The 26,505-nt window shown below is 33.7% G+C and overlaps 1 protein-coding gene across 4 annotated transcripts; it reads left to right on the top strand.

The window, feature by feature from the left end:
* Positions 1-342: 342 nt before the first annotated feature.
* On the top strand, positions 343-26,505 carry LOC109618481 (secretin receptor). Of its 4 annotated transcripts, none has more exons than XM_066073536.1 (15): positions 343-563; positions 7,861-8,329; positions 16,205-16,319; positions 17,959-18,069; positions 18,327-18,463; positions 18,638-18,732; positions 19,297-19,462; positions 19,664-19,820; positions 20,203-20,263; positions 20,945-21,014; positions 21,872-21,963; positions 22,782-22,805; positions 24,536-24,695; positions 24,869-24,910; positions 25,019-26,505. In XM_066073536.1, exons 2-15 carry the CDS (start codon positions 8,246-8,248, stop codon positions 25,340-25,342), a joined length of 1,638 nt encoding a protein of 545 aa, XP_065929608.1. In that variant the 5' UTR covers positions 343-563; positions 7,861-8,245; the 3' UTR covers positions 25,343-26,505. The 4 variants fall into 4 exon arrangements, with proteins under 4 accessions (XP_065929608.1, XP_065929609.1, XP_034317547.2 ...); XM_066073537.1 differs by lacking the exon at positions 343-563 and adding an exon at positions 1,377-1,435; XM_034461656.2 differs by lacking the exon at positions 343-563 and adding an exon at positions 1,821-2,051.

Genomic DNA, 26,505 nt, shown 5'->3' with positions numbered 1-26,505 from the left:
TATCCCCAAAATTTTGGGTTTTGTTTATAATATGACAGACTTATGACGTTAACATACATTATATTTAAGGTGATTTTCGTGTAAACTTGAAGAGATCGTAACATTTAATCTTGGCTTGTACTGGTTGATCGTTGGTGTAATAGGAGTCAGCTATTATGACAGCTATAAAATGATATCCATCCTTTATCTGTTCATGGAAAACTCCATTTGACCTTTACTTACGCAATGTGTTATTATGAAAATCACTGTCGATGAATTGGACACCCAAACAAATTATACATGTAATGTACCATCCCTCTTCTAAAAACAATTTAACAGAAACTGCATAAATCTGGGATTCCTTTCGAAGGCAATCCTCGTTCCCTTTCATTTGAGCACCTTTGGAATCCTTATAAACTTAATAACAATAGTTTAAGAACACATTCCGAACACATTCGCAGGCGTAAAAATACATCGCGGAAACTAGAAGTGTTTGAAAGGACTAGTATAGTGCTTACATGTCTAGAGGAGGCAGAAAATATCTCGGCAACGTAGTGTGTAGAGGAACGGCATGTGATCACAGAGTAAGTTCGTGTATACATGAAGTACCTTAAAGTATAATATGCTCTTTATATATAAAGTCTGTTGTAAATTGTATGCATTGAAGTAACTTTAGTTTTGTTTAATTAGTCCTAGGCTTGTGTCATATATGCTGCTGGCCCAAAAGCTCAAATCCTGTATTTCCGATTTTTGACTTCACAGCTCAGTCAATCAAAAGCATATTAACATAGTGCACAGCTCAAATGTTATGTACTATGTTCCATGCTCGCCCCTACCGTCGCAGTTTAGCTAATTATTTTATTTACAGTATGGTTTTGATAGCCATCTTAGATACTTTATATAACTTATGCTAAAATATAAATTAAAAAGAGTGGATTTAATGTAGATGACTTAAATGTGAGAAAATCTATAATTACTTGAGACTGCCTGCGTCTTTATAACACATGTAATAATCCGTTTCGCGCCCTTTAAAGCGGTAGCATCTTAATTAATGTATGGGTTATCATATGAAATATTAGTTTAAAATTAAATGCATTCCTTAAACAATGGATTGGAGGAGTTTAAGCCTTTTAATCAGCGATGTGCAATTTTTAAAAAAAAAAGTGTTAGCTGTTATGATCTTTTGATTTATGTAGCTGTCTAATTATATAAGAAATCTATACATACAGCAATTATAAACTACATGTAAATTGAACGGTGGCACTTACTAATCAAAAGTAACACGAAATATCATATATAAATACGAATCAATAGGTACGTATGAACTAAGAACTCCATCGACTAAGCCCTCATAAGAAACAAATAAATAAGAATTATTTTTTAGAGGAAGGAGAGGATGGGTCCGAGGAGGAAGAGGAATATATTTTTTTTTATATTGAGGGTGGACATATTTTTGGTAACTATATTTCACGAAGTTTTGAGTGAGGGTGGGGTGGGTTTGGACCCTTCACTTGCCCCCCCCCCCCCCTTTGCCACTCTCATACTCCGAGCCGCACATGGCACTGCAGATGTTATGTTTGTCACCTGGTAATAGTTTCGTCGATCCGCCTATTAGCGTAATAAAAAGTTATTATCACCTTACACATATCTCAATAAAATTCTTAGATCCGCCTACCTACAATGATAATGAGCACCAATAAAACATTCCGGCCGAGGACTTGATCCGCCTACCACTATAAATAATATAGCACACCTTGTAACCCATCCTTAGATCCGCCCGCTTTATGAGGCGGGCACCTGTTCGCGGTTACCTTATCCCTGGGTTATAATAAGTTGTTTGCGTTTTTATCGGTCCTCCGCTTTTATTTCTCTGAGTTGGTCAGAACAGGCCTCTATTAATATGTATTGTCACTAATTGCTGATAACCAGCGCGCTCCACAAAGTCTCGGCCGCCCGAAGAAAGTGATTCATCGCAGACGACTAAAGAAGCCATTCCTTATTTTCGGGGTTTTTTTTCTGTGTCAACTCTAATTTGAGGAAATGTAAGCAATGTATTTCCCAAATCCGCAATGGTAAGTTTGACACTTATTTTTCTTCCATTTCCGCAATGAATATTTTTAACACGCGAGAAATTGAAAAGCGCAGTTCGGTGACAAAAATCGGTAGGATGAAAATTGAGAATTATATAGTACATGTTGGAAGGGATGGGTGATCGGTGCTAGAATCAAATGATATTTAGCAGTACTGCGCTAGGTCAGATTTCGGGGGCCTCGTCTACAGAATTATAAGCTTTTGTGCTTATGGGAGGCAAGGGAAACCTTTAAAATAGTTATGCATAAAATGTCCATGTAAAGGAATGTTTGGCACGAAGTGCGTCAACATGTATGATATATACTTAATTGGGTGTATCAGATGATAACACTTCCTAGTGAAAAAAGTCAGAGCAAAGTAATAACAACGTAAATTGCTTTTAAAAACGTACTGTGGAATCATCATAGTTCGTGGGGGACCAGTGTTTGTGGTTTCGTGGGTAACCCTTGCCCACGAATTTACATCCCCACCAACCTATACACAATAATTTGTTTAATATCTTTTAAAATTATCCCGATTATACTACCAACGAAAATACGTCCCCACGAACCAGGAACAATCTGGCTACCCACGAACATTGACTCCCACGAATAAAAACGATTTCACAGTATGTGTTTTTATTTTAGAATTAAGATTTGTTTTATATAAAACCAGTATGGTTAAACAATAAATCCCATAATAAACAAAAACTTAATTAAAACTTAATAAAAACCATTTGGAGACAAGCCATCATGACAATGCTATTCGTTTCATTTGGATACAGCTTTAGCATGATGTAAACATATTCTAATAGTTTGATTCAACGCATGCGCTGTGCATTCATTTTTTGCTGCCACACAGAAGCTGTAGAATTGATACATGTATAGTATTTTTTCGTCATTACGTTAATTTTTTAATAACAAAAAGAGCGACAAGGAACTTATCAATTCATTCGAAGGAACCCTTATGTATTTGTATTTTTTTTTAGGTTTAATTAATGCATAAAATTAATTTAATATTTTGGACCTACATTAATACAATACATGTAATAAATATATATTATTATAAACTCTAATGAGCAATACATAACAGTGGAATATAGATAATTATTCTTGCCTCCCTCACCCCCTAGAAAAAATTCTGGATCCGTGCATGAAAAGTACATATTTACAGGTAATCAACATCTATAGTGTGGCAATAAATTTCGACGATTTTCGTCCCATTGGAGTGTAACAAACATGTGAACAAATCAATCATACCGACTTTTGCATCCTTTTTTAATTTTAAAGTGAAAGTTTACTTCTTTTTCTATGATCTGTAACACCTGGAGATGACCTTGGCTAGTTGTTTACACTAAAAGTTTCACCCGGAGTATCGGGAGTAGTCCATACCTCAATCGGTATAAGAAGAGAAGGCAGAAATACAGCTCCCAATATAAGTTGACTTTCATCTCAACAGCATAATTATTTTATTAAGGGAGATCAGAACAATCAATATTAAATTCAATCAAACAACCCTGAATATTTATTGCAAACAGTTCTGGACAAAAAAAAACCCAGAACCCGTGGACAGGTACATGTATACTAGACCCCCACTCTTTGGGTTTCGGACTCGATCATTAACAATTTAACGTCAGACCGATTTCCGTTCGTCAGTTACATAATTTCAAAGTTGTTTGTGCTCAGAAATTACGGAAATAGCCGAATCACAAATTTTAAAGATGGTGCCTAGATCTGTTAACATAGCCAAATTGCGTTAGTGGTATAGACAAGTTATTAGTTCCCAATTTAAAGTGTTGTTTAAGGTATTTGTCCTTACAAATAAGGAATAGTTTAGTCTTACAGTATATATAGACTTTTTTTGAATATTGTTGATGCTGGGGTATAAACGTATTTTGTCTATACCAATATCATTTATTTTCAACGAAATAGAGAAATGTTACAATTCGAAGCTCATGGTGATTTAAGTAAACATCGCTTTTGATGTGTATCTGCTTTAATTACAGTTTTCGCTGGTTCCTTAATGGCTTGGACTGTTGACAAACAGTTCCAATTCCAATGTAATTCTTCCAGTATTTTTTTCTTGATTTCACTGTTAGGGTCTGCGTCCACATATTAGCTTGAAAGTGCCGTGGTAACAACTTAATTGTATTACAGCGCGCATTCGATATCTTAGATCCCGCTGTAATTCGCCTCTCATTTGTACTGCTAAATCTTCATTAATTTTATCGCTTATATCCGAGTTTTCCCGTGAGGCGCGTTCGATTGCTAATCGTTTGTATGTGTGAACACGTCGCAAGCGATAATACACCGTACGCTATGGGACATATCAAGTTTGCACTTAGAAGTCGGTGGTTTCCAATTTCTCAGATGTTCCCTGTACGTCCGTCTGTTTGTCTGTCTGTCTGACTTGTCTATCGGTTCGTCTGTTTGCTCTGTATATGCCAAGTTATGTTAAAATATCTTTGTTAATGAAATGCGGGGAAAGGGGGAGGGTAATTTTCACGATTTTTTATTGGCACTGAACACGTTAGACACAGCACTGGGAAATTCGTTAACGTTGTTTGCTAATTAAACCTGTATCAAGTTTTTGTTTCTAAATTTTATAAGGAATCATTCTTTGAGTATTATGAGGTAATAATTTCGGTCAAGGCGTGATCAAATCCAATAAAGCCCGAAGAGCTTAATGATAGATTTGATCACGCCCCGACCCAAATTATCACCTCATTATATTCAAAGAATGATTCCTTATAACTTATATTTATATAATTTTAAGCCATCGTATATGATTGTTAAATATATAAATATAAATAAGCAAACTCCGCTGGCGCCTCAATTTGGCGTCATTTGTATTATGGGTTATATAGTACAAAATCGATACGCAGTGTTATCACAGACAAAGACACTGAAAAATGTAAATATAAAGAGATAAAACCTGACGACAAAGGCCCCGGGAATACATCCAGGAAAGGACGTCATGTTTAGAATTGTCTCTCCTTTAGCGATATAAACTCAGTAGCTTTATTTATTGGTAAATTGAATTTGATACACAGTTTCAGTGTTCTTTATTGGAGAAGCGAGTAATTACATTATCTGAGAATAGATCCGTTTTTGCGCATGCGATCAATGAGAGGTCACTGCCATCACTGATCAGAAGATATTTTATGAAACGATCGACCGGAAGACGGCAATTGGAGTATTTTGTCGGAGATGGGACATCGTCCCAATAAGTAGAGTAGTTCAGACGCTTGTGCAACAATTTTGTTTGAGGGCAAGGCTAGGTTTTTCGGTCGAATGTTGCATTTGTGAATGTTCGAAAATGACAAACGTTATGCAAAACGGTTTAAAAGTATATTTAAACACCATGTTCTAGCTTTAAAGTCGCAAGGCTCTTTTGAAATACAATGAATGGTAGAAAAACTATCTATAGAAACCGATATTCTACAAAACTATTGTTCTAATTTGTGCTGTGCCACCTCTAACTGACCAAAATATGATGAAGACTTTTGATTATCTCACCTGTCCGGTGAGATATTTACCTTTAAAAAATTTCTACAGGAAAACAATTCTTCAAGTGAAAAACACAATTGTACTAAACGATATTTGGAATTTTGTACCATAATATAGGAAAGTTCTCATAGAAATTTAAATTCCGATAAGTTTTGAACAAAACTCCCATAGTATTTTTAAAATCCGATAAGAAATTTTAAATTCTTACAGGAAAAATACCTGTCTGAATAAGTGTTTGTAGAAAATGATATTTTTCCCTTGTAAAAAACAGGAGAGAGAGAGAGAGAGAGAGAGAGAGAGAGAGAGAGAGAGAGAGAGGGAGAGATTTCAGTTTCACAATGTTTTAAACAACAGTCTGCTAACTGGTTTATTACGCAGATCGACCATACATCTTCATCAAATTAGGATGATGTAAAACAGATAACTGCCTTGTCAATAGTAATAGGTTATTAACAGACACATTCGGTAGTAACCCTGGGCAAGATTCTCCATTCATCAACAAGCTATGAAATTCTCTCTCTCTCTCTCTCTCTCTCTCTCTCTCTTTCTCAACATCTTGTTTTTAATTCATTTGAAGCATTGATTCTTCATTAATTATATCAAGCTTGTTATCCTGAGTCGCATGTGCATTGATTTCAAAATATTCAATTGGATAGAAGCAATTTTTCGCACGTCATAATATTTTATCTGGACAGAAAATTTATAACGTTAATAAAATTTCTATAACATTGCGCGCTTTTCTCAGAAGAAGGGTTCTACGATCGGCATACGGACTCTCAGTATCAATGATTTATTGTCTTCGCGCATGCGCAAAAGTTAATCTCCGGAAGATAGAATTAAAAGGTGTTACAACAATGCTTGCTTTAAGTCCCACTGTAACAAACAATGCATCTATTTATAAACGTTATGTCTGTAAGATAACATAAGACTTGAGTTATTTTTGTACAACACGATAAATAGCACTCTGGTCCCGTGCGAGGGATCTACCAGTCTCCTGTGTTATGTTAAGCTCAGCTTTAGTCCGTGACAAACCGAGACTCGGCCCGTGTCGTGTACTGATTTTACAGTGTTCATTCCGGAAGTAGATGTTATCGTGATGAAGAAGAATCACGCCAACGTGTGGATTGTACCGACGTGCACATAGACTCCAATTGGAATTATCACCTACATAATAGACAACCAAACACTTCTATATATTAAGCTTGTAGTTTTGAAAAATATCATTGAGGACTGATCAACAAGACGATCATGTGTCAATTGTAATTGTTTAATAAAAAATTCTTCAAGTTCAAATTGTTGCAGACCTAGATTTAATGAATTAAAAAAAATTTCATCATGATAAGATTTTTATTTGTAAAATTACGGTATACTTGTACAAGAGATTATATAAGAATTATGCATCTATGAACTTGACATGTCAATAAAGAGTTGTCTCTCTTATATAAAATCAATATAACAAAAATCTGTTCGATAAAAGTAGTTTTTTTTTTAATTAAAATGTTATTCTCTAAGTTAAAATGAATCTTTCTACTGGAGGATGTGTCAGTTTTCTGTGAACTAAGTTTAAAAAAACCAAACAAAATGCAAACACTTCAAGCTATAACGCATTATTCTTTCTTCTATGTTTGCTAAATTATTAAGTTTTACGTTTTATCTTTTTTTCTGTATAAACATTCATTTCTTCTATGAATATCAAGATCATGTAATGGAAAGGATCGCTACGTTACAGGGGCATTATACAAAAATGTGAAATATCAAACTGAAAGCCAATCATATGCCAGTAGCAAGTCAGAAAAGCTAAATTGTAAACTTCTGCATACTTTTTCTTTATTGGAGTGTCTGACAAAGTTAATAGTTTTTTGCCTGCAATCGATCAATCAATTAAATGTTTTAGAACCAATGAGTTTACAATTTGTTGTCAAACTCAAGTTTAATCAGGTTGATTTGAAATTGATGTTTAAAAAGGTATCAATGAAGAAAAAAAAAGAAATAACATTATGGCCCTCTTGTTTTAAAATAATCAAAACATGACGTCTGGTGACTTTTCCGTCAAACCTGCATTACGCTTATTTGTAACTTACTTCAACACTTTTAGATTCTGAGGTCAAAGAATTCCTTTAAAAAAATTATATCTACAACGCTACACGTGGTTTAAATGTTAACATCAGTATATGCACACAGAAAACAATTTTACTGTTATTTTCCATAACTTTTAAGTCTGCATAATATGTAAGGTGTAAACAACAATACTGTGTTCTGCACTATATATATCCTGTAATCAATGTTTTTAATTTTTTGACAGATTTTGGGATTCAAGCAAAACAAGTGATACGCCATTCAATTATGTTAAGCGTCTCAACTACCTGCGAAATCTGATGTGAATTGGAAACCAATACGAGTGACTCGGAATTTCCCGGAATAACGGTGCATCGCGCTGTCTCCAGCAGACATTCTGGGAATATTATGTGACAGCAGAGAGATATTGGATTCCTTCTCTGATTGGAAGGGAGTGGTGGAATTCGTTTTTTAAAAAAAATCACTCGTCTTCATAAAGTAGAGATAGCTTTAGCGCCCTCTGTAGGGGAATACTGGCAGTGATATATTATACAAGGAGATACATACATAAGATTGAAAAAGTAACAACTATTTTGATTATGAGGTAATTTGGTGAACGTCTCTCTGTAGCAATGGAAGGATGGACCAAAGTGGGTTGGAGAACAACAGGGCTGTTAATTATCTCCCTTGTTTTGCTGGACATCGGATTGTGTACCGTAAGTAATTTTGTTTTCTCTTTCTCGTTAATTTTTTCACAAGGTGGGGATGAAGTGGTTATTGTTGTCTTGAAGAAATAAATAATCTTGTTCATTATTTTTTTCTTTTTCAAATATTGTCATTTAACTCCCTATCCACATGTACTGATATGCATGTTAAAGAATAAGAGAAAGACAAGACAAGGCAAAGTGCACGAGAGAGAGAGAGAGAGAGAGAGAGAGAGAGAGAGAGAGAGAGAGAGAGAGAGAGAAAATATGCTCTGGACTTAAATATTTGCTTATAAATTCGTGGATAGAACCGTTGTCCTGATTCGGATTTGGGATTCAAATGGACAAAATCACCCAATCTCCCAGTCTAAATCGAACATAAGAAATCAGCTAAAGATAAACTGAAAATCAAGGCTCAATATTTTAAATTCATGATCTAGATGCCTGTTTAATGAGAGAACCCCCCCCCCCCTCCCTCCCAAAAATAAAAAAAATTCAAATGATTTTTGTAGAGAAATATTGAAATGTACTTGCGCAAAAATGGTATTTGCATGTATGTTGAGTAGATTTTTCTTCTATAAATGAACTTTGGCTGTAAGAACTGAAATTGACAAAGATGCGTGAAGTTATTGACAGCATTATCATATTTTTCATATTATATCAGTATAGAGTTTTGGTCGATGTATAACTGTGCATGCAAAACTGATAAAAGCGTGTTGGTGATCAGAACCACCTTCATCAACGTCAGACAAACTCTTCAAGTGTGACAAAAAACGCGACGGATTTAATTCAATAAGACCTTCTGGGAGACATATTTCAGTAGACATCGTAAATGATTGCACAAAATAGTTGTATTTAAGACGATTATTAATGGAACGGTTCGTACAAGAGGATCAGCTTATTTTATATGGCAAATACAAAAATATGATAATGCAAAGCATATGTTGACATCTACCTTAAGAAATAAACAGTTTGTTCAACAAACAATGTTAGGCTTTTAACCGGCGGTTAGAGATCGATGTATGAATTAACGGTGATTATTGGAAGGGGGACGATTATAGTTGGGACGTTGAGAGGGTGGCACCTTTTTATGGAAGAAGAATTCGGGGATGGGGGGGGGTGTATGTTTCTAGTTAGTTCCAAAATTTCCGTCATTTATTGTGACAATTTTAACAAATTCAGTCTCAGATTTTTTATTGACATGTCATCTTTATTAACCGGAGAAATTCACAATACAGAAAACATATTTCTTACAGAGAATCTTACATCTATTTTCTGTTTGAAAGTTTCTCGGAATACCTCGCACGATAATTCAAGATGTTTCAACTTATCATCCAAGTACAGGTTTTACTTGTATTGCAACTTGAGACGATAGAAGAAACTTTCTAAATCAGATTTTTCATTCTAGTGAATGAATTTAGTCTAAAAACAAAGGTATTTGTAAATATCGAATTACTGAGCAAAAAGAGGTGGAAACGGCATCTTGGCATTGATTATATCTGATTGATACATATAAGTGCATTTGGAACTTCACTTTCTTCGTCTTTTACAAGAGCACCAATATTAGTTTCCTCTATTGATGAAGCAAACTTTGAAGTTATCAGCTAGTTCATAGAGATCATATCGTACATGCTAAACAAACCCTCCTACAAATGTCTATACTAAATGCATTAAATAAATATGACCTGTAAATGCGTGTGTGAAAAATAACCCAATGCAAAAATAATAAACACGTCTGATTTAATATCGATGCCACTCCTTTTGAAATATGACCGGCAACAAGGCAAGTTTTTCCTGCATCTTAGATCAGTTGGAATGATATGTAGCAATTGGGATTCAATTGTTCAAGTCATTTGATTTCCGTGGGAGACAGAATGTCACTTGGGGAACAGAACTTCAAACCGCCACGTGCACAACGCATGACAAGAACGACCAGAATTCGGTGTTAACCTGTCTTTGATTAGCTCTACCCTGGAACCGGTACACACTTAATGAAGGGCGTTGATTGTATAATTAGATCACTATCAGTTTACTGAAGTCGCTATTTTACTGTTGCGTTTCAGTTGTCTCATTAACCGGCATATCCTTAAAAAAAACATATGCATATCTTTAAGGAGGCTGGGTGGCCAAAGTAATTAAACATCTGATTCACATTAAATTTTTAATTTTTTTTTTTTTTTATATTTTTTTGTATTTTTAGGCTATCAACTATCATTTTGTAAAGAAAAAATCCATATACATTTGTATTTTTACTAAATATCCTCATTAAGAACTCTTCTTTTCGAGGAAATCAAAGTGGTCTAAAAAATGGTTACGACCATTCCTCCCTCTTAATCAACACTGAAACGTCATCAACATAGAGAGCGATTTTAACACGTCATCTGACAAAACGGTCTAGCCTTTCCAAACAGTCTTGAAAGTGCACCCATTACACATGGGACCCAAAAACACAGGTAGTGGAGGAGTTTAGTCCCCTAGGAAATTATGACATCAAATCATACATAGTGACAGTAATCTTTTTTTTTTTATATATATGTAGAAATCAATATTATTATTTTATAAGTTTATTTACTAGGATCCAAACAACAATAATCGGTACGTTATATTCTTTACCTGCATGGTTTGTAGTTTTTGTGTTGTGTATTATTGTTTAGTCAATTCTCTATTGTGTATAGGGCGAGAGTAGTTACCAAAGGAGAATAGCGTCCTATTTTCTACATAAAAGGCCTGCATTGATATTACAGCAGCAAAAAAGAAAATGTCAAAATTGATAGCGAAAATTGAGGAGTGACTACTTTAGAAAAGGCAAAGTTCCACTTTTTATTTACCTTCGCCTATTTGAAATATTGATTGTCAATTTGTCGAGTTCAATTTCAAATTGACTTACACCAAGAAAAATTGTTGATATGAAATTCATATAATTATTAAAAATTAAAATACAAAAGAATCACATAATATATTAGTTTTATGATTTGGTAAACTTTTATTTAATATGTTCCATCATATTAACCATTGGAGTGTTTTGGTAGGGCTGTAATCGGGCTTCAATATTACATTCATGATTTTATAGGCATTCCAATTTGGATGTATTCTAGAACCCACTTCCTGTGTTCACTACAGAGTATTCTCCAAGTGTCCATAGTTCTTATACTGTCCGGACAACATTTCCCTGTGGCCCATGAAGAGTTTATGCCCTCTTTGTGTCGCTTCTCCGTATATTGATTTGTCGTTTCTCTTTATCAATGAGTATATATACAGTTATTTTATACAAGAAATGAAAGAAGTGTTGGAGTTTGCGCGAAATAAATTCTAACATCTTCAAAGAAATCTTACACAAACATAAAATAGGTAAAATATGAATTATTCCTTATAGTTTGATAACATACCATTGAGTCAAAGAAAAATTAAAAAAATCTTTAAAGTTTACATTTATAACTCTCTCTCTCTCTCTCTCTCTCTCTCTCTCTCTCTCTCTCTCTCTCTCTCTCATATTATGTTCACTTAATTCGTCGTTGAAATGGAATGCGCTATAAATGAGTTGGGATCACTTTCTCATTACACGGGCCGTACCGGCGGCAACGTGAGGCGATGCACCTTAAGCTGATGTGAAATTTCAACATGATCATTCTCTCCTTCAATGTAAGCATTGATTGATTTTGTCTTTTGAGAACTCCAAGAGGTTTTTTTAATCAGAAATCTGGATTCACATGTCCTAGTGGGGCTATCTTTTATGAACGAATCAATTTTCTACGAAATGGCTGTCGTTAAAACAGGAAACAATTTATGTGCCTTATTCTTTATTTCAAATATTCGAGGTCAGGAAATAGATATAATAAAGATGTATTGTTTTTAGAAAAAAATGCATCTAAGAATACTTGTGTGTTTAGATTTTACTGTGACACTGAATTTGCGGAAGGCAGTACATATTGTCCCAATCTGTATAATGATTTATTACTTCCGGGCTTTGTATCATTGGCGTACTTGATTTAGACGACTGTCCACTGCACCTGGCATTACATAATGATGGTTCTACTGTACAATTTGATTTCGGGGAAACAAAGGTAGAAACACAGGCGTAGACACCTGTACCATGCCGTGGACAATGAGAGGGGTTGGAGATTTTATCACACATTGTTTCAGTTTTATAATTGATTTATGCATGAATGAAACATTGGGAGTTATCGTCTGGTTGGGATATAAAACAATCGCTTACACCCGGTGGCGCTAGGCAGATACATCTATGGACATCCAGTAATGAAAATAATATTAGCATACACTCTTGCAAAAGCTCGAGATACATGTATAAGGGCGTGTAGTACATATATTCAAATTCATACTAGAATTTCTCGTGATTCTCACGTACATTTACGGCTCCGCCGACGAGAGAGAGAGAGAGAGAGAGAGAGAGAGAGAGAGAGAGAGAGAGAGAGAGAGAGAGAGAGAGAGAGAGAGAGAGAGAGAGAGAGAGAGAGAGAACAACTGGAAAACACATGAAAATAGAGTAATTATTATATAATTGTTTTTTCAGAAAAGAAAAAATTGGAACTTGATTAACGTATCTTAAATTGCACAAAAACGACAGAACACTGTGCTAATTGTCAATAACGAAATAATTTCCGCCTATACGACAACTATTGGTCTATATCAGTACAATCTCGCTGCCATCACTGTGAAAGGCATGTGCATTATATAGAATTCAATTTGACAATGACATCATCGGCCCGTTGCATCATTTTTTTTCCTTGGTGACGGAAAGTTGATTGCCAATTCTCACAATAATTTTTGAAAAAAAAGCTTCAAGTTAAAAATACTAGCAAAGTAGTTGAAATGGGTCATTTGTCACTTTGTAAATTGAGTAAAAAAAGCTCAGAAGTTTTGAGACCACTAGCATTCTGGAGGATTTTTAAAAAATGCTTTACTTTAGGTTTCATATATTGTTAATTTGTTTTTAAATTTGAATTTAACTTAATAAGAGCAGAATGCTCCCTTATCAACTATTATTGGTACGATAGTTATAAAAATTATTTTATTTCATTGATATATGAAACAGCTTTTACACTATCGTTTTAACCAAATAAAATCGTTTGATGGCCTTTTAGTTATAAAACACGAGCAGTGATACAGGATATATCTTAAATGCGCGATTTCATTGATATGAAACAATTTTCACACTGCTATGCGCTAACTGCCGTTAAAGGCATGGTATAATCATGTTTCTCCTAAATAGTGAATAAATGGAAATGTTCAACCAATTCACGTCCTTCATTTGGCCCTCCTGTGATGCATGAAGCTCAAACACAATGCAACATGAACCTGACAATGTGAATATTGAGATTCCGATCCTGTACTTGACTTATTAAAAATGAAAGTAACTTTTAGATGGTATGTGACACATTGAGATGTTTTTCCGAGCCTGCCGGAAAGGCCCGAGAAGTTGCGATTGTGAGATACATGTATTTACCGTATGTGGATGAAAGAACCTCATATTTAAAAAAAAATTAAATTTTGAAGTATTCAAATTATACATTTTACATTCTTGAGAGGAAAAAACTGAACCAGCCCAAGCAATTTTCAAACTTGCTATTAATAAGATGACGCTTCATCGTAGATATTCATTGTCAGACTTGAACAAGGTTATGAAAAACAATGTGTACAACATTATCGCTATTTCTATGTGTTAGTCTAAAAGAAAGTAAATCACAATATAAAGATGCCCTGTTCTGAAAAATATAAGTTACTGAAGGAAAAATTGTCTAAAATGTTTTAAAAAACACATGACAGCAACAAGTGCATGTGCTTTGATGTGATTATCAAAATCCGAAACCTTCTGAATTCTTGTCTTGGTATGAAACCCCAGTGTATAGCAGAACCAACAGATGTGTTAATGTGTTAATTGGTGTTAATTAGTGCGACCCCACAAAAACGCACATTATGTTGTAAAACGAATTACCGCGACGAACTTTGCTGTAGAGTGGTGAAAACGATTTGTAATATACGGTTCCATACAACACCCCCCCCCCCCCCGCAGTATATGCAGGCACAATCAGAAATAGATAAAACCTAACTCTACAGTAAACCCAGAGCCACATCAAAGTACAAATATATATGTCGACCAGGAGTGAGACGAATGCTTCAATAAGAAGGATAACTTTACCATCCGACGTAATTACTGTTAAGTTTATGCTATGGCAATGTATGTAATGTATACGCCATTAAACTACTGCTACAATTATAACTTCCAGGGCACATGTTCCAATACTTTAGTAACCTGTATTTCAGACTCCGAGACTACTTGTAGATTCAACTCAAAGATCTGGATTATTAATTCAGTGGCTTCGGAATCAAATTGAAAGTTGGGGGGGGGGGGGGGTTATGGTTATACTTATGTCTAACCCGGTTCCGACGCCTATATAATTCAAGGTTAAATCAAAGCTGACAAGGTTATATTTGTTCCATAGGTTTCCATCATTTTAGACTCATAGGACATGTAACTCTAAGTCAGGGCCCGAATTCCATATACCGATACATGTATATATGTTGTTGATCATACATATTGGTCGTAGTGGTCTGCCTCAATTATTAACTGTTTATCAAGGTGGCTAGATGGTGAACAAATTACATGTAACAATAACCACCAGATTTATCTTAACATGTTAAAAATTATATTTTCAACCTTAAAATAATAATTAATGTAGTAAAGAAAATTTTATCTTTTGGCTTTAAAATCGGGATCGTACCTTTATATTTTTACCGAGTTCTCCTTCAAAAGGAGATTTATTTAATCAAAACAAACCACCCAGCCCTTTAAAAAATTATAATCAGAAATCTGAAAATAGAATCAAGTGTGAATATTAAAAGATTCGTTAAATGTATCAGTTCGATCATGAAAAAAAATCTGTGTCTCATGCTTCATCTCACCCACCGAGTTGTGTGTAAAAAATGCAAGAATGTTGTTGCAGTTTCATATTTTTAAAGAATGAATCCGTTTAAATAAATGAGGATTTCTAACGAGAATTCCATTATAACTGTTGATGTTTTTGTAAAAGACTGACAAGTTTAGAGACGCACCTGCTCTCAAGTGGAAACATCCAATCGTGTTAAAGTATGCTGCTGTGTACGTTTACTTATTCACTGAGAATAACTCGCTACTCGGAATAGTCGCTTTTTTGACACGGGATATGTATCTCTCGGTTTATATTTTATGTTTGTAACACATATGATGGTATGAATAAAAAAGAACACACGTGATGTGACAATATACTTGATAAATGAAATTCTCTCTCTCTCTCTCTCTCTCTCTCTCTCTCTCTCTCTCATAACATATTATACATCGTAAAATGCATACGCTTGTTCATAGCAGCAACTCAATTTTGTTTGAGCATAGAACTCTATATTGGTACACATAATACTTCTCCCTTTTATAATGTTTCGAGGATACGGAGAATGTTTACGCCTTTTGACTTTCTGGGAACTTCATTGCATCCTCGAACGTACTGATTATACACGGTGATTATTGAATGGTTCCCAAGAATCGAAATTCACGCGACCATGGTATAACAAATGCTAGTACTGTAGTTCCATATAATGTGTTAATGTGTTATAATGTGTTTAATAATATACCTTCCGGTTTATCCATAATAGCTCCTCGACGGTTGGCACTCACTGCTTACAAATTGTGTCTCAAATTGTGTGCTACATGACCATATATTTTGTGCTTATAAGTGTACCATTTAGCCGGACTTGCCAAAACATTTATGATTTTTCCACAATAGCTTTTTAAAGTTTGAAAACATAGCGTTGTTTCTTGCCTTTTACAAGTGTAGCTTGTGGTTGGACTGATTAAATATAACGATGAGAAATCGTTCCAATGCTGTTGACTATTTCCAGGAGTTTGGACCCGATTTGACTAAAAACAGTAGGGACCAACAGATAACCTTAATTCAGGAGAGGTTGTTGTGTGAAGGGCTTATTGCCGAAGAGAGGAACATGTCAACGTCTAACGGTGAGTGTACTGAGAGAGAGAGAGAGAGAGAGAGAGAGAGAGAGAGAGAGAGAGAGAGAGAGAGAGAGAGAGAGAGAGAGCACATCATTATTTAGTTTGTTGACGTTTTGAGACTGAAGGTAGTTACGACTCAAAACAATAGTGTAAAAATGATAAGAATTTTTAAAATTGAGTCATACACTGCAACCTTAAACCGAAAGTTATGTGATAGATACATGTACGTACTGCATTGTATTGCTGAAACTCATCACCAAAAAGATGTGTAGAAAAATTTCTTTCATCTAGACTATTATCTTGCTAATTTCTGGCAACAGAATATAAATACTCTTGTCATATGCGCCGTTTGTTTCTTAATCACATTTCTATATTTCTCATTGAGTATGTTTCGTAGACGATAAGCACCCACTAAAGCTAACTTCTCTTAACTTAAGACATATAACTTCTGACAAATTGATCAGAGAATATATACGCCATTTCATCTCCGTCTCAGCATTGCTGCGAACGCTTTGCATTGAGTTGGGGTTAACCATCGGGGTCAAAGGTTAATGGTGAACATTACATCCATTAGTCCTTGTGTAAGTGGAGTCAGTGAAGGTCACTGAAGTAGCGTATCTTGTACAAAGTACAAAAATAGCCCCCCCCCCCTTCTACGTTATCTCTATATTCTATTACATGTACATACCGTAATAAAAGTGGTCATTTATGCGTGGCTTGAAAACGTATAAAATACTCCGCACGTATGGTAAAAAAAACAAAAAAAAACAAAAAAAACTTGGTAAATCACGCACCCGCGTATTTAATACCCACGCGTAGTGTTTGTTAAAGAGAACACGTACATATGTACCAGTTTAATAGTAGGCTAATGGTGTCGTACTGTAGTTTCTTCAATATTTAGGGACATTAATATTTGTGAACTTAGTAAAAATCAGAGTTTGTAGGATGTGCATTCATGTCTATTGTCCTACGAACCCATCAATTCAATGCATAAATAATCAACTCAACAACGAAATCAACGAAATGCTTTACCTAACACATGGTCGCTGAAACTATATTATTTCAATGCGCCAAACCGACATGTAATTAGATTCCAGTGTAAGTTTCTAACGTTTCTAACGATAATATGAAACGGGTATACTGATCAAATATGTGATGAATAGAATTCCTCTATTTTTAACATTTTCTTTAACATAAAACTATAAGCGCTAAATGGCATGTTGTCAAACATATTACGCACTAGGATTTCTGCCGAAGATAAATCAAAGTAATGAGAGTACTTTGGCCGATCTTCTGTTACATTTTTAAAACTTTTAAAGTAATTAAAAACAATAATTTTCTTAGAAAGTTCTTCTTTTCAACGAGAAACACATTTACCGAGTTTCGAGTTATAAAAAACATTAGGGATTGTTAAACTCCCGTGGTACATTTTGTCAAGGAAGAACATCATACTGTGACTCTATATGCAGTAAGGGTTAAGATGCACAGAAGTATTATTGGTGATTTTGCGAAGAACAAAATATACATCAGTTGTAATTAATACTTATATTGTCTATTAAAATTAAGTTTTTAACAAATGATTGAAAACGCTCTATCTTTTACTTAATCGTAGCAAAAATTAAGACTCGATTTTTTTCCTATACAGAATCCCAGTGTGTGAGGGTTTGGGACAACGTCATGTGTTGGCCTCCCACCCCCGCGGGTCAGCTAGCCATCCTACCCTGTCCAAGCCACATCAGGAATATTGACACCTCCCGTAAGTCCACTTCCGGTCACTTCTTCTTAGAGTGGTTAGATCAGTGTGAAACGTTTCCGATTTTATTTTTCATTGAATTGCCTTTTTTTTTTACATTTGATATTTTCTTTGGTTTGATTGAGTTTTTACAAAGTGAATATCTATATTCCTCATTTGATTTTTAATTTGATCTGTTAATTAAATATTTGTTCCTTCCTTAATCGATCGATTGATTGATTGATTGACATGGTTCAATACATACTACCTGTTTCCTCTAGAGAACGCCTCCCGTCAGTGTATGGAGAACGGCACGTGGTTTGTACATCCGAATCATAGTTCCTGGACCAACTTCACCCAGTGTTATTTATCAGTAACAGGTGTCAATAAACATTCCTCAGTTCCGCCTTTGATTGAGGTAAATGTTAAAAAAAAAATTAATAGCAAGGTCTGTTTAAATTTAGGGATACAATGATCATCTTTATCATAATATTGCAACAAAAAGTTAAATTATTAAAGCGTTTTAACACGATAACTCTAAAATATTATTCGGTGTGCTTTATCAATCATTTCTTTTTGTTTTGATTTCCAGAGATATGCAGACTCTGTTCAGCTAATGTACAACATCGGGTATGGGTTGTCTCTCGGGTCATTAGTCATAGCCGTAATTATCATGGTCTATTTCAAGTAAGTCCTAGCCACGGTTATCACAATTTTAACTATTCAAATTACGTTATTATTAAATACTTTATACAATGTATCAAAAAGATGTATGAAGGAAATTTATCAAAATTTCACCTTTTAATTTTATTAAAACTATGAGAAATACATTTTTTTTACTGTTTCATTTTTTTTGGTTGTGTATTATTTTTAGCTCACCTGAACCGAAGGTTTTTAAAAGAGAAACCAGGAAAATAGGGGCCATGTCTTTAAAAATCTTCTTCTCAAAGATATTCCTATTTTATCATTTTCTACCAACAAATTGTTTTATTATTTCAAATATTTACAAAATAAAGAAAATCTCGGAAAAGTTGGACAATTTTGACAAATTTTTCAGTAAACATTCAGGGATCAATAGCATAATAATTAGGTCATTGACCTAGTTATTCAAAGTGAAAAAGAGCACCACAATAGTAGTTTTTCGTTCCTTTTAGCGGAATTTTTATGACCCATGAAAACGTGATACTTAATAACCACGAAGAACTTGGTTTTTATTAAGTATATCCCTCAATCTACATTAATCTGTTTTAGAAAGCTCCACTGTGCGCGCAACTTCATCCACATCAACCTCTTTGTGTCTTTCATCCTGCGAGCAACCATGACTATCATCAGAGACAAACTTCTAGTGAAGTTCGTGGGTTTCCCCAGTGACGTGATAAATGAAAATGGCGTCATTAGATTTAGAGACGACGTCATTGTAAGTACAATTCAGTCCTTAAATACCCTTACATTTGTGATGATAGTCCTTTCCTTTTGAACTAGTTTTTAAGATTACAAATGTTATCTTGATGTTACTTTGAACCAGATCTTCCAAATTATAAAAATAAAACGATTGTTCCTAACTGTATTCTACACATAATTTTAAACTTAAGTGACTGTGTTTCCTTTGTTTTTTCAGCACTGGGAGTGTCGTATGTTCTTCACCCTGTATAACTACACCCTGGCCGCCAGCTATATGTGGATCTTTGTGGAAGCCCTCTATCTACAGATACTCATTTCCGTTTCCGTTTTCATGGAGAGGAGCCGGACCAAGTGGTTCATGCTTCTGGGATGGTGTGAGTATGATTATCATGGTTATATCTATATTTATTTAGTTTTTGTGTTAATTTCGATTGCTTTCAATAAACAATAAACCTTTCTTAGTTATAAATAATATAAATAAGGGGGCTTGTTGGTAATTAGGGTAAACATTAGTCTAAAACTTTTAAAAAGTTTACTCTACATTACTAATGACAATTTGCTCGTATTCTGTCTGATAGTTATTCCAAATCCACATCAAAGGCAAACAAAAGAATGCAATACAGTTGTAATTGTTTGTTTGCGAAAAAAAATCAAGAAATGTTTGTATCATCAAGGAGAATTATCATAAGGGTGGCAAGACTAATGGAAAATATATATTTTATATAATTACAGAAATATCTTTAATTTTTTCCCTAGTATTTCCACTGACTTTCATTTTGCCATGGGTGCTTGTTCGGATTTTAAAGTATAATGAACTGTGAGTAAAAAATCATATAGTTATAAAACATGGTGTCAAACAATTTTAATTTTCTTTTTTTCCCATGTCTTTTTTTTTTGTTACCATTGTCATTTCATCCTGGACTGCTTTTCTGTCTTTTATCATGTTTGTCCTTCCGTTGAAGTACTAATGGTTTTAATATACTGTGGAATCATTTAAATTCATGGGGGCTAATTTTTGTGCATTGTTGGTTTTTTACTTATTCGTGGGGATTTAATTTCGTGGGTGCGTCAGTTTTCCCTTTTAGTAAAAAGGAATACTCTTTCTAAATTTTTTTCGTTGAGGATATATATTCGTGGGCAAGGGCTACCCACGAATACCACAAAAATTGAGTCACCACGAATTATAATGATTCCACAGTAATTGGATTAAAGTTTATGGGAACGTTGTACTACTTAAACTGATTAAGCCTTCAAATGATATGGTGGTCAAATCGTGGGAAGTCTTTTTGTGAGCTGGGACTTTATTTAATGGATTAAAATAATATGATGCAATAATCTGCATATTTTGTTGACTAAGAAAACCTATTAATGACCAGGGGCTCCACACCTAACAGAAGAATGTTCAGCAGTACACAAGAAGACTAGTTGTAACATATACCTTAAAAAAGTTCGAAAGATAATGTACCATTTCAACCTGTTGCTTTATTTTGTTTTACAGTTGTTGGAATATCAGCAAAAACAATCTACTCATGTTCATCATTTATGGTCCATCTGCAATCACAGCACTGGTAATATTTTAGTGTCTTTGGTCCATTAACAATTACAGTATTGGTAAGATTTTTCTGTCTATGATTCATTTACAATCTTATTACTGGTGAGATTTTAGTGTTTATGGTCGATTAACAATCACAGTACTAGTAAGATTTTAGTGTCTATGGCCCATTTACAATCACAGTATTGGTGAGATTTTAGTGCCTATGGTCAATTTACAATCACAGAAATGATAAGATTTAAGTGTCTATGGTCCAATTACAATTACAGTATTGGTAAGATTTTAGTGTCTATGATCCATTTACAATCTTATTACTCGTGAGATTTTAGTGTCTATGATTCATTAACAATCTTATTACTGGTGAGATTTTACTGTCTATGGTCCATTTACAATTACAGTATTGGTAAGATTTTAGTGTCTATGATTCATTTACAATTCTATTACTGGTGAGATTTTAGTGTTTATGGTCCATTACCAATCACAGTACTAGTAAGATTTTAGTGTCTATGATCCATTTACAGTCTTATTACTGGTGAGATTTTAGTGCATATGGTCCATTAACAATTACAGTACTGGTAAAATGTTTATGATTCATTCAAAATTACAGTATCGGTAATATTTTTACGTATTACGTATCCTTAAAACAGTGACTTTCATTTAATTTACGAAAATTGATGCCCAAATATATCATTGAAACAACTATATTAAAACCTTGTTTTGATATTGTATATTAACCTATATATTAACCTGTCATTTTACACAGTCTGTTAATCAAGCGAAAAAAAATGTTCATTTTTTTGTTTTTGATTGTTTATTCATCATACCATTCTATTTGGGCATAAAAATATAACAAAGTCCTTTATTGTTCTGTAGATTCAGTTCATCATTTTCATCAACATCGTTCGAGTTTTATTTACCAAACTTCATGCATCAGCCGGGCACCAGACAAACAGTTTCCGGTATAGGTAAGTAAGAGTTTCAACATTTTACTCAGTTTTAACGTATACATGTAACTTTCCATACAGGAGTGTGTTTCCGGCCTTTTCCAGTTTTACTTGAATTGTTCAACTGCATGCAATTGATGTAATATTTCAACTGAATTCATTGTATAATTAATTAAATGAACCTGTATTATGTAGTGTTTTTTTCACTTCAGTGCTCATCCCCACAATTGTTATTCTCGCATGAAACAACAAAGAAAGTTTTTTTTTTTTTCAAATCAATTTGGTTTATATTTATCTGAAAGTTATTTATGATAGTGAATAGTAATGGAAATTATAATGTAAAATATAATGTCATTGACCAGTAGCTATGTTATGTACCTGTAAATGGAGCTAAGAAAGAGTTTAGTTAAAAGATGTTTTTCATATTTGAATGTTTTGCCGATATTATGAATTCGAATTCATTCTGTAAATTTAATCCTTGATTAATAATCGGCTCAAAAAATAGTCAATGATTTGAAGGAATGTATATTTTTATATGCGTATTTGGCTTTGAATCTCTTCATGAAGGTAGTTGCTCTCTCTTATAAATCAACTTACCTAATGGGAGCTGAAATTATGTAAATATTCATATTATCATTTTCATAATCATTGTAGCATTTGTTGCTTAAATATGGTTAAATTGGATATCATATTGTTTAAAGATAAATCGCTTTGATTTCCATAATCATAAAAAAAAACATCTATTGAATATTTTTCAATATTTTTATTTTACAGGCGTCTCATTTTGATTTCTTTTATGTTATTTTTCTTAAGCATGTTTTATCTTTTTCATATTCTAGTCATATTGACGGTCACATGATCAGGTAAAGAGGTAGTTGAGCTTTAAGTGTCGCTTTCTCTCTGTGTAGAAATTGTTCTCGTGCGTTCAGACACTGATATGTGCATTTGATAACATTATAAGCACTACACATACAAGTATTGTAGTCATTAGCAATAATAGAAGAATTTTTTACACTGAATTTTTCATTTATCACCTTAATTTTCATATTGTAATAAGTATATTTAAAAAAACCCATAATCTAAAATTTTAAATTTAAATTTCAGTTTTTTACTAGACTGATACATGTAATTCAGATTAACATTAGCCAAAACGACCTTAAAGAGACTGGAGGGTCAGCACATTTGACCATCAGTTTTTTCCTTGATTTTATTAGGTGACTTTAATTATAAACTCTTATTAAATGAATAAAATAGTCATATATTTTAGCTTTGGAATTTAAATATCTTGCTATTTATTTATACAGAGCTCTTCCTTTTAAGGAGGAAAATGCCATGTTATTTAAAGGGGCATGGTCACGATTTTGGTCGGAAATTATTTTTCCGATTTTTTAAATCATAATGATTCAGTAAGGCATTTTTAATAGGCAACCAAAATTTGAGTGTCATTCATTGAGTTATAAGCGAGTTACTTATAATTCTTTGCTATGTAAACAAAGCTTTTGATTACATTTTGAATGATGAAGCGAAATTTCTAGTTTTACACCTAAAGTGAATGTGTTAAACGTTAGGAACTGTTTATTCATGCTTAAAATGAATAGCAATATAGACAAATTAGCTTAAAAAAGATTTCTCGCTGGTATATTTAACCTATGTAAACAAAAACAGGGCACGAGTCTTGTTTATTTGACATTGAATTGTGAGTCCTGTATCTTGCTTATAACTCTACAAATGACTCTCAAATTTCGTTGATCATTAGAAATGCATTCCTAATGCATTGTAATAATAAAATCAGAAAAATAGAATTTGACCAAAATTGTGACCATGCCCCTTTAAAGTTAAAAGAAACCGATGATCTATTACATGTATTTACGTCTCAAAAACCTCCCAAGTAATGCATTCAGGTGAAAGAAAAAATACGTATATATATATATATATATATATATATATATATATATATATATATATATATATATATATATATAGCCATCTGCATATGAAAACTAATTTAGTCTTACTTGTGTCAGTATCAAATACTAGTAACTGGTTTTGTTTTGATGCATTGTCAGCGTTTGGTGATGGACTGATGGTACCTATTATCATTGTGTTTAGGTTGAATGTTATTTGTAAAGCATTACCTGTTGTGTCTAATATGTAAAGGTCATGTCATGGTGATGGTTCTGCTTTCATATATATCAGTTTGTCTCCAACGGCCCTGTCCCTTACAGTTAGTGTCAAAAGTGATTCAGAATATGTATGACCTATTGATGAAAGGATGATTTTGTCATTCCTTTACTGGATTTCCTTAGAAAATAGATATACAGTATATAAATGTAAGAATCTTTAAGATTTTTATTTAATCATTCTTCAGAAATTTATGAAATGTTCAGAACGAAATTCTTTGTCACTCTTTGCAACATAAGTTTTGCTGTTGATATATATACATCGTGACCAAAAACATATGTTTTCCCCACAATAAATCTGGGTGGTGATTCTTGAAAAATGTCAAAAATATGTTCTTTTTTATAGAACTCTTTAGCTATACAGTTAAATCAGAAACCAGTGTACCACCCTTCTCTTGTCCTTGGTTTTGCAGACGCTTGGCTAAATCAATCCTCATCCTGATTCCGCTGTTTGGCGTATATAACATTATCTTCAATGTGAACTACGTGATGACAAGCTTCAACTATATAGACGAGACCTCCATGGCGTACTTCATTCTATGGTGGATCGAATTGTTCTTTAACTCGTTTCAGGTATTTTATTTTTAGGGGAGCGGGGGAAGTAGTGTGAAATTTGTAAAAAAAATGTATATGAAACATGTGTTTTTGTAAATTTGAAGTAGTGTGACTTTTGTAAAAAAATGTATATAAAACATATGTTTTTGTAATCAATGATCAATTGATTTAGAGTTTATATTTGTCAATAGGGGTTCATCCTCGCCATGTTGTTTTGTTTCCTGAACGCTGAGGTAAGTTTTAAATTGATTATACAGTGTAAATGGTGAAAATATATTAAGATTAGATATAAACTACAGCTATTTTTGCAGAATGAATATTCATGTACGTTCACATTTCAGGTACAAGCAGAATTCAAAAAGGTTTGGCATCGACATACAACGGATTGGACCGGAAGTGTTCGAACAACACGAACATTTATGTCACGCACGCGCAATTCCGTGAAAAATCCTTCGACTTCAAATGGAAACGCATCACCTCACAGTGACGTCATCAGTAGTACAAAAAACGAACTCGATTCAGAGTTATTAGCTATTTTTAAAAAGGAACCAAACTGTGACAATGATAACGAAATCCGGATTGTCGACACAGAATTCACTGAGGAGCATTCTCCCTGCATAAACAATAACGAATCAATTTCCGAAAAATGTGACGAGAAACTTTGACACTGTGACGTACCCTTTCTTGTGGAAGTTTTGGACATGCTTGTCAACCACAGTACGACTTGACTACACATGGAAAAGCAATTCAGTATTATCCAATGTAGAAGGTTTTGGAACAACTAAAATGGAAAAAGAAAGATGGAACTGGTTCCATATCGATGTTTCCAAGGTTCTTCAATCATGTATTTTACTTGACTATTTTTTTTTTGGTGTTTGATTCTTGATTCTGTTAGAAGTCCTTCATTCGTGAAAAAAACATGATATCAAGAAAGAGTGGATTTGGTGGTTAACTTGATCAATATAAAAACTTTGTTTTTGCCAGGAAATGGAAAACAATACATGAGAAAGTTAGACTTTAAAATGTTTGTGTTTTACATGTGTCTACATGCATGTGTACGTGAACTCGTTCGTACACTTGTTAAATGGTGTGCAATTGTTTTTCTATTATGACAGTGAAGCTAGCGGATGGTGATGATATTTTATGAGAATGGCGTTTAATGCTTGTTGTTAAACATTATGTGATGTATGAACTTTTTCATCAACAATAGAATATACTTGTTTTTGTGTCCATGTTTATAATTTATGTATTTCAACACCTCACATCGAAAATTCAATGAACATTTGTAGAATAAAATGAAGTAATCAATAATATTCAGCCTTGCCGTTCAGACAACATGAGTAATATAGCAAACACCATATACATGTAATACTGAGTTCAGCAACAAATAAGTATGTGAAACAACTTCACATACATAGCTGATAGACGATCGTTAAATCAAAATTATAGAGCTCTCTGAATCGTTAACTTTAACGAAACCTTACAATAAGTTATAAAGTCATAGTAAATAAAAATCGTTATTCTCTATGTTCTCTATGTACACTGACCCTTTAACTACTCAAAAAAGTAAGTAATACCTCCACCTCAAACTGTCTAGGATTGGGTGAGCTATCCAGACTTGTCCCCTCCCCATTGTTGGCACATCCTGGGGTGTAATAGCGCAGTAGCTGGGGGAGGGGTTCCGACCTTATATGATATATTTTATGATATGGTATGATTTAAATTTATGAGTATTACGTCATAATTTCTGCATACCGCGTAATTCTACAAGTTGTACAAGAGGGAGGTGAAAACTTGTATCATTTTAAAAATAAAGATATCGACTTTG

The sequence above is a fragment of the Magallana gigas genome, chromosome 10 (assembly GCF_963853765.1).
Source record: "Magallana gigas chromosome 10, xbMagGiga1.1, whole genome shotgun sequence".
NCBI lineage: Eukaryota > Metazoa > Mollusca > Bivalvia > Ostreida > Ostreidae > Magallana > Magallana gigas.
The sequence above is the reverse complement of the archived record's forward strand: the minus strand, read 5'-3'. Positions and strand labels throughout refer to the sequence as shown.

What these genes read in the sequence shown, in the direction of transcription:
- LOC109618481 (XM_066073536.1), top strand. Translation starts at nt 8,246, where the DNA reads ATGGAAGGATGGACCAAAGTGGGTTGGAGAACAACAGGGCTGTTAATT. An exon ending in ATTATCATGGTCTATTTCAA is followed by an intron (nt 18,733 to 19,296) that starts GTAAGTCCTAGC and finishes AATCTGTTTTAG; the next exon opens with AAAGCTCCACTGTGCGCGCA. An exon ending in TTTGTTTCCTGAACGCTGAG is followed by an intron (nt 24,911 to 25,018) that starts GTAAGTTTTAAA and finishes TTCACATTTCAG; the next exon opens with GTACAAGCAGAATTCAAAAA.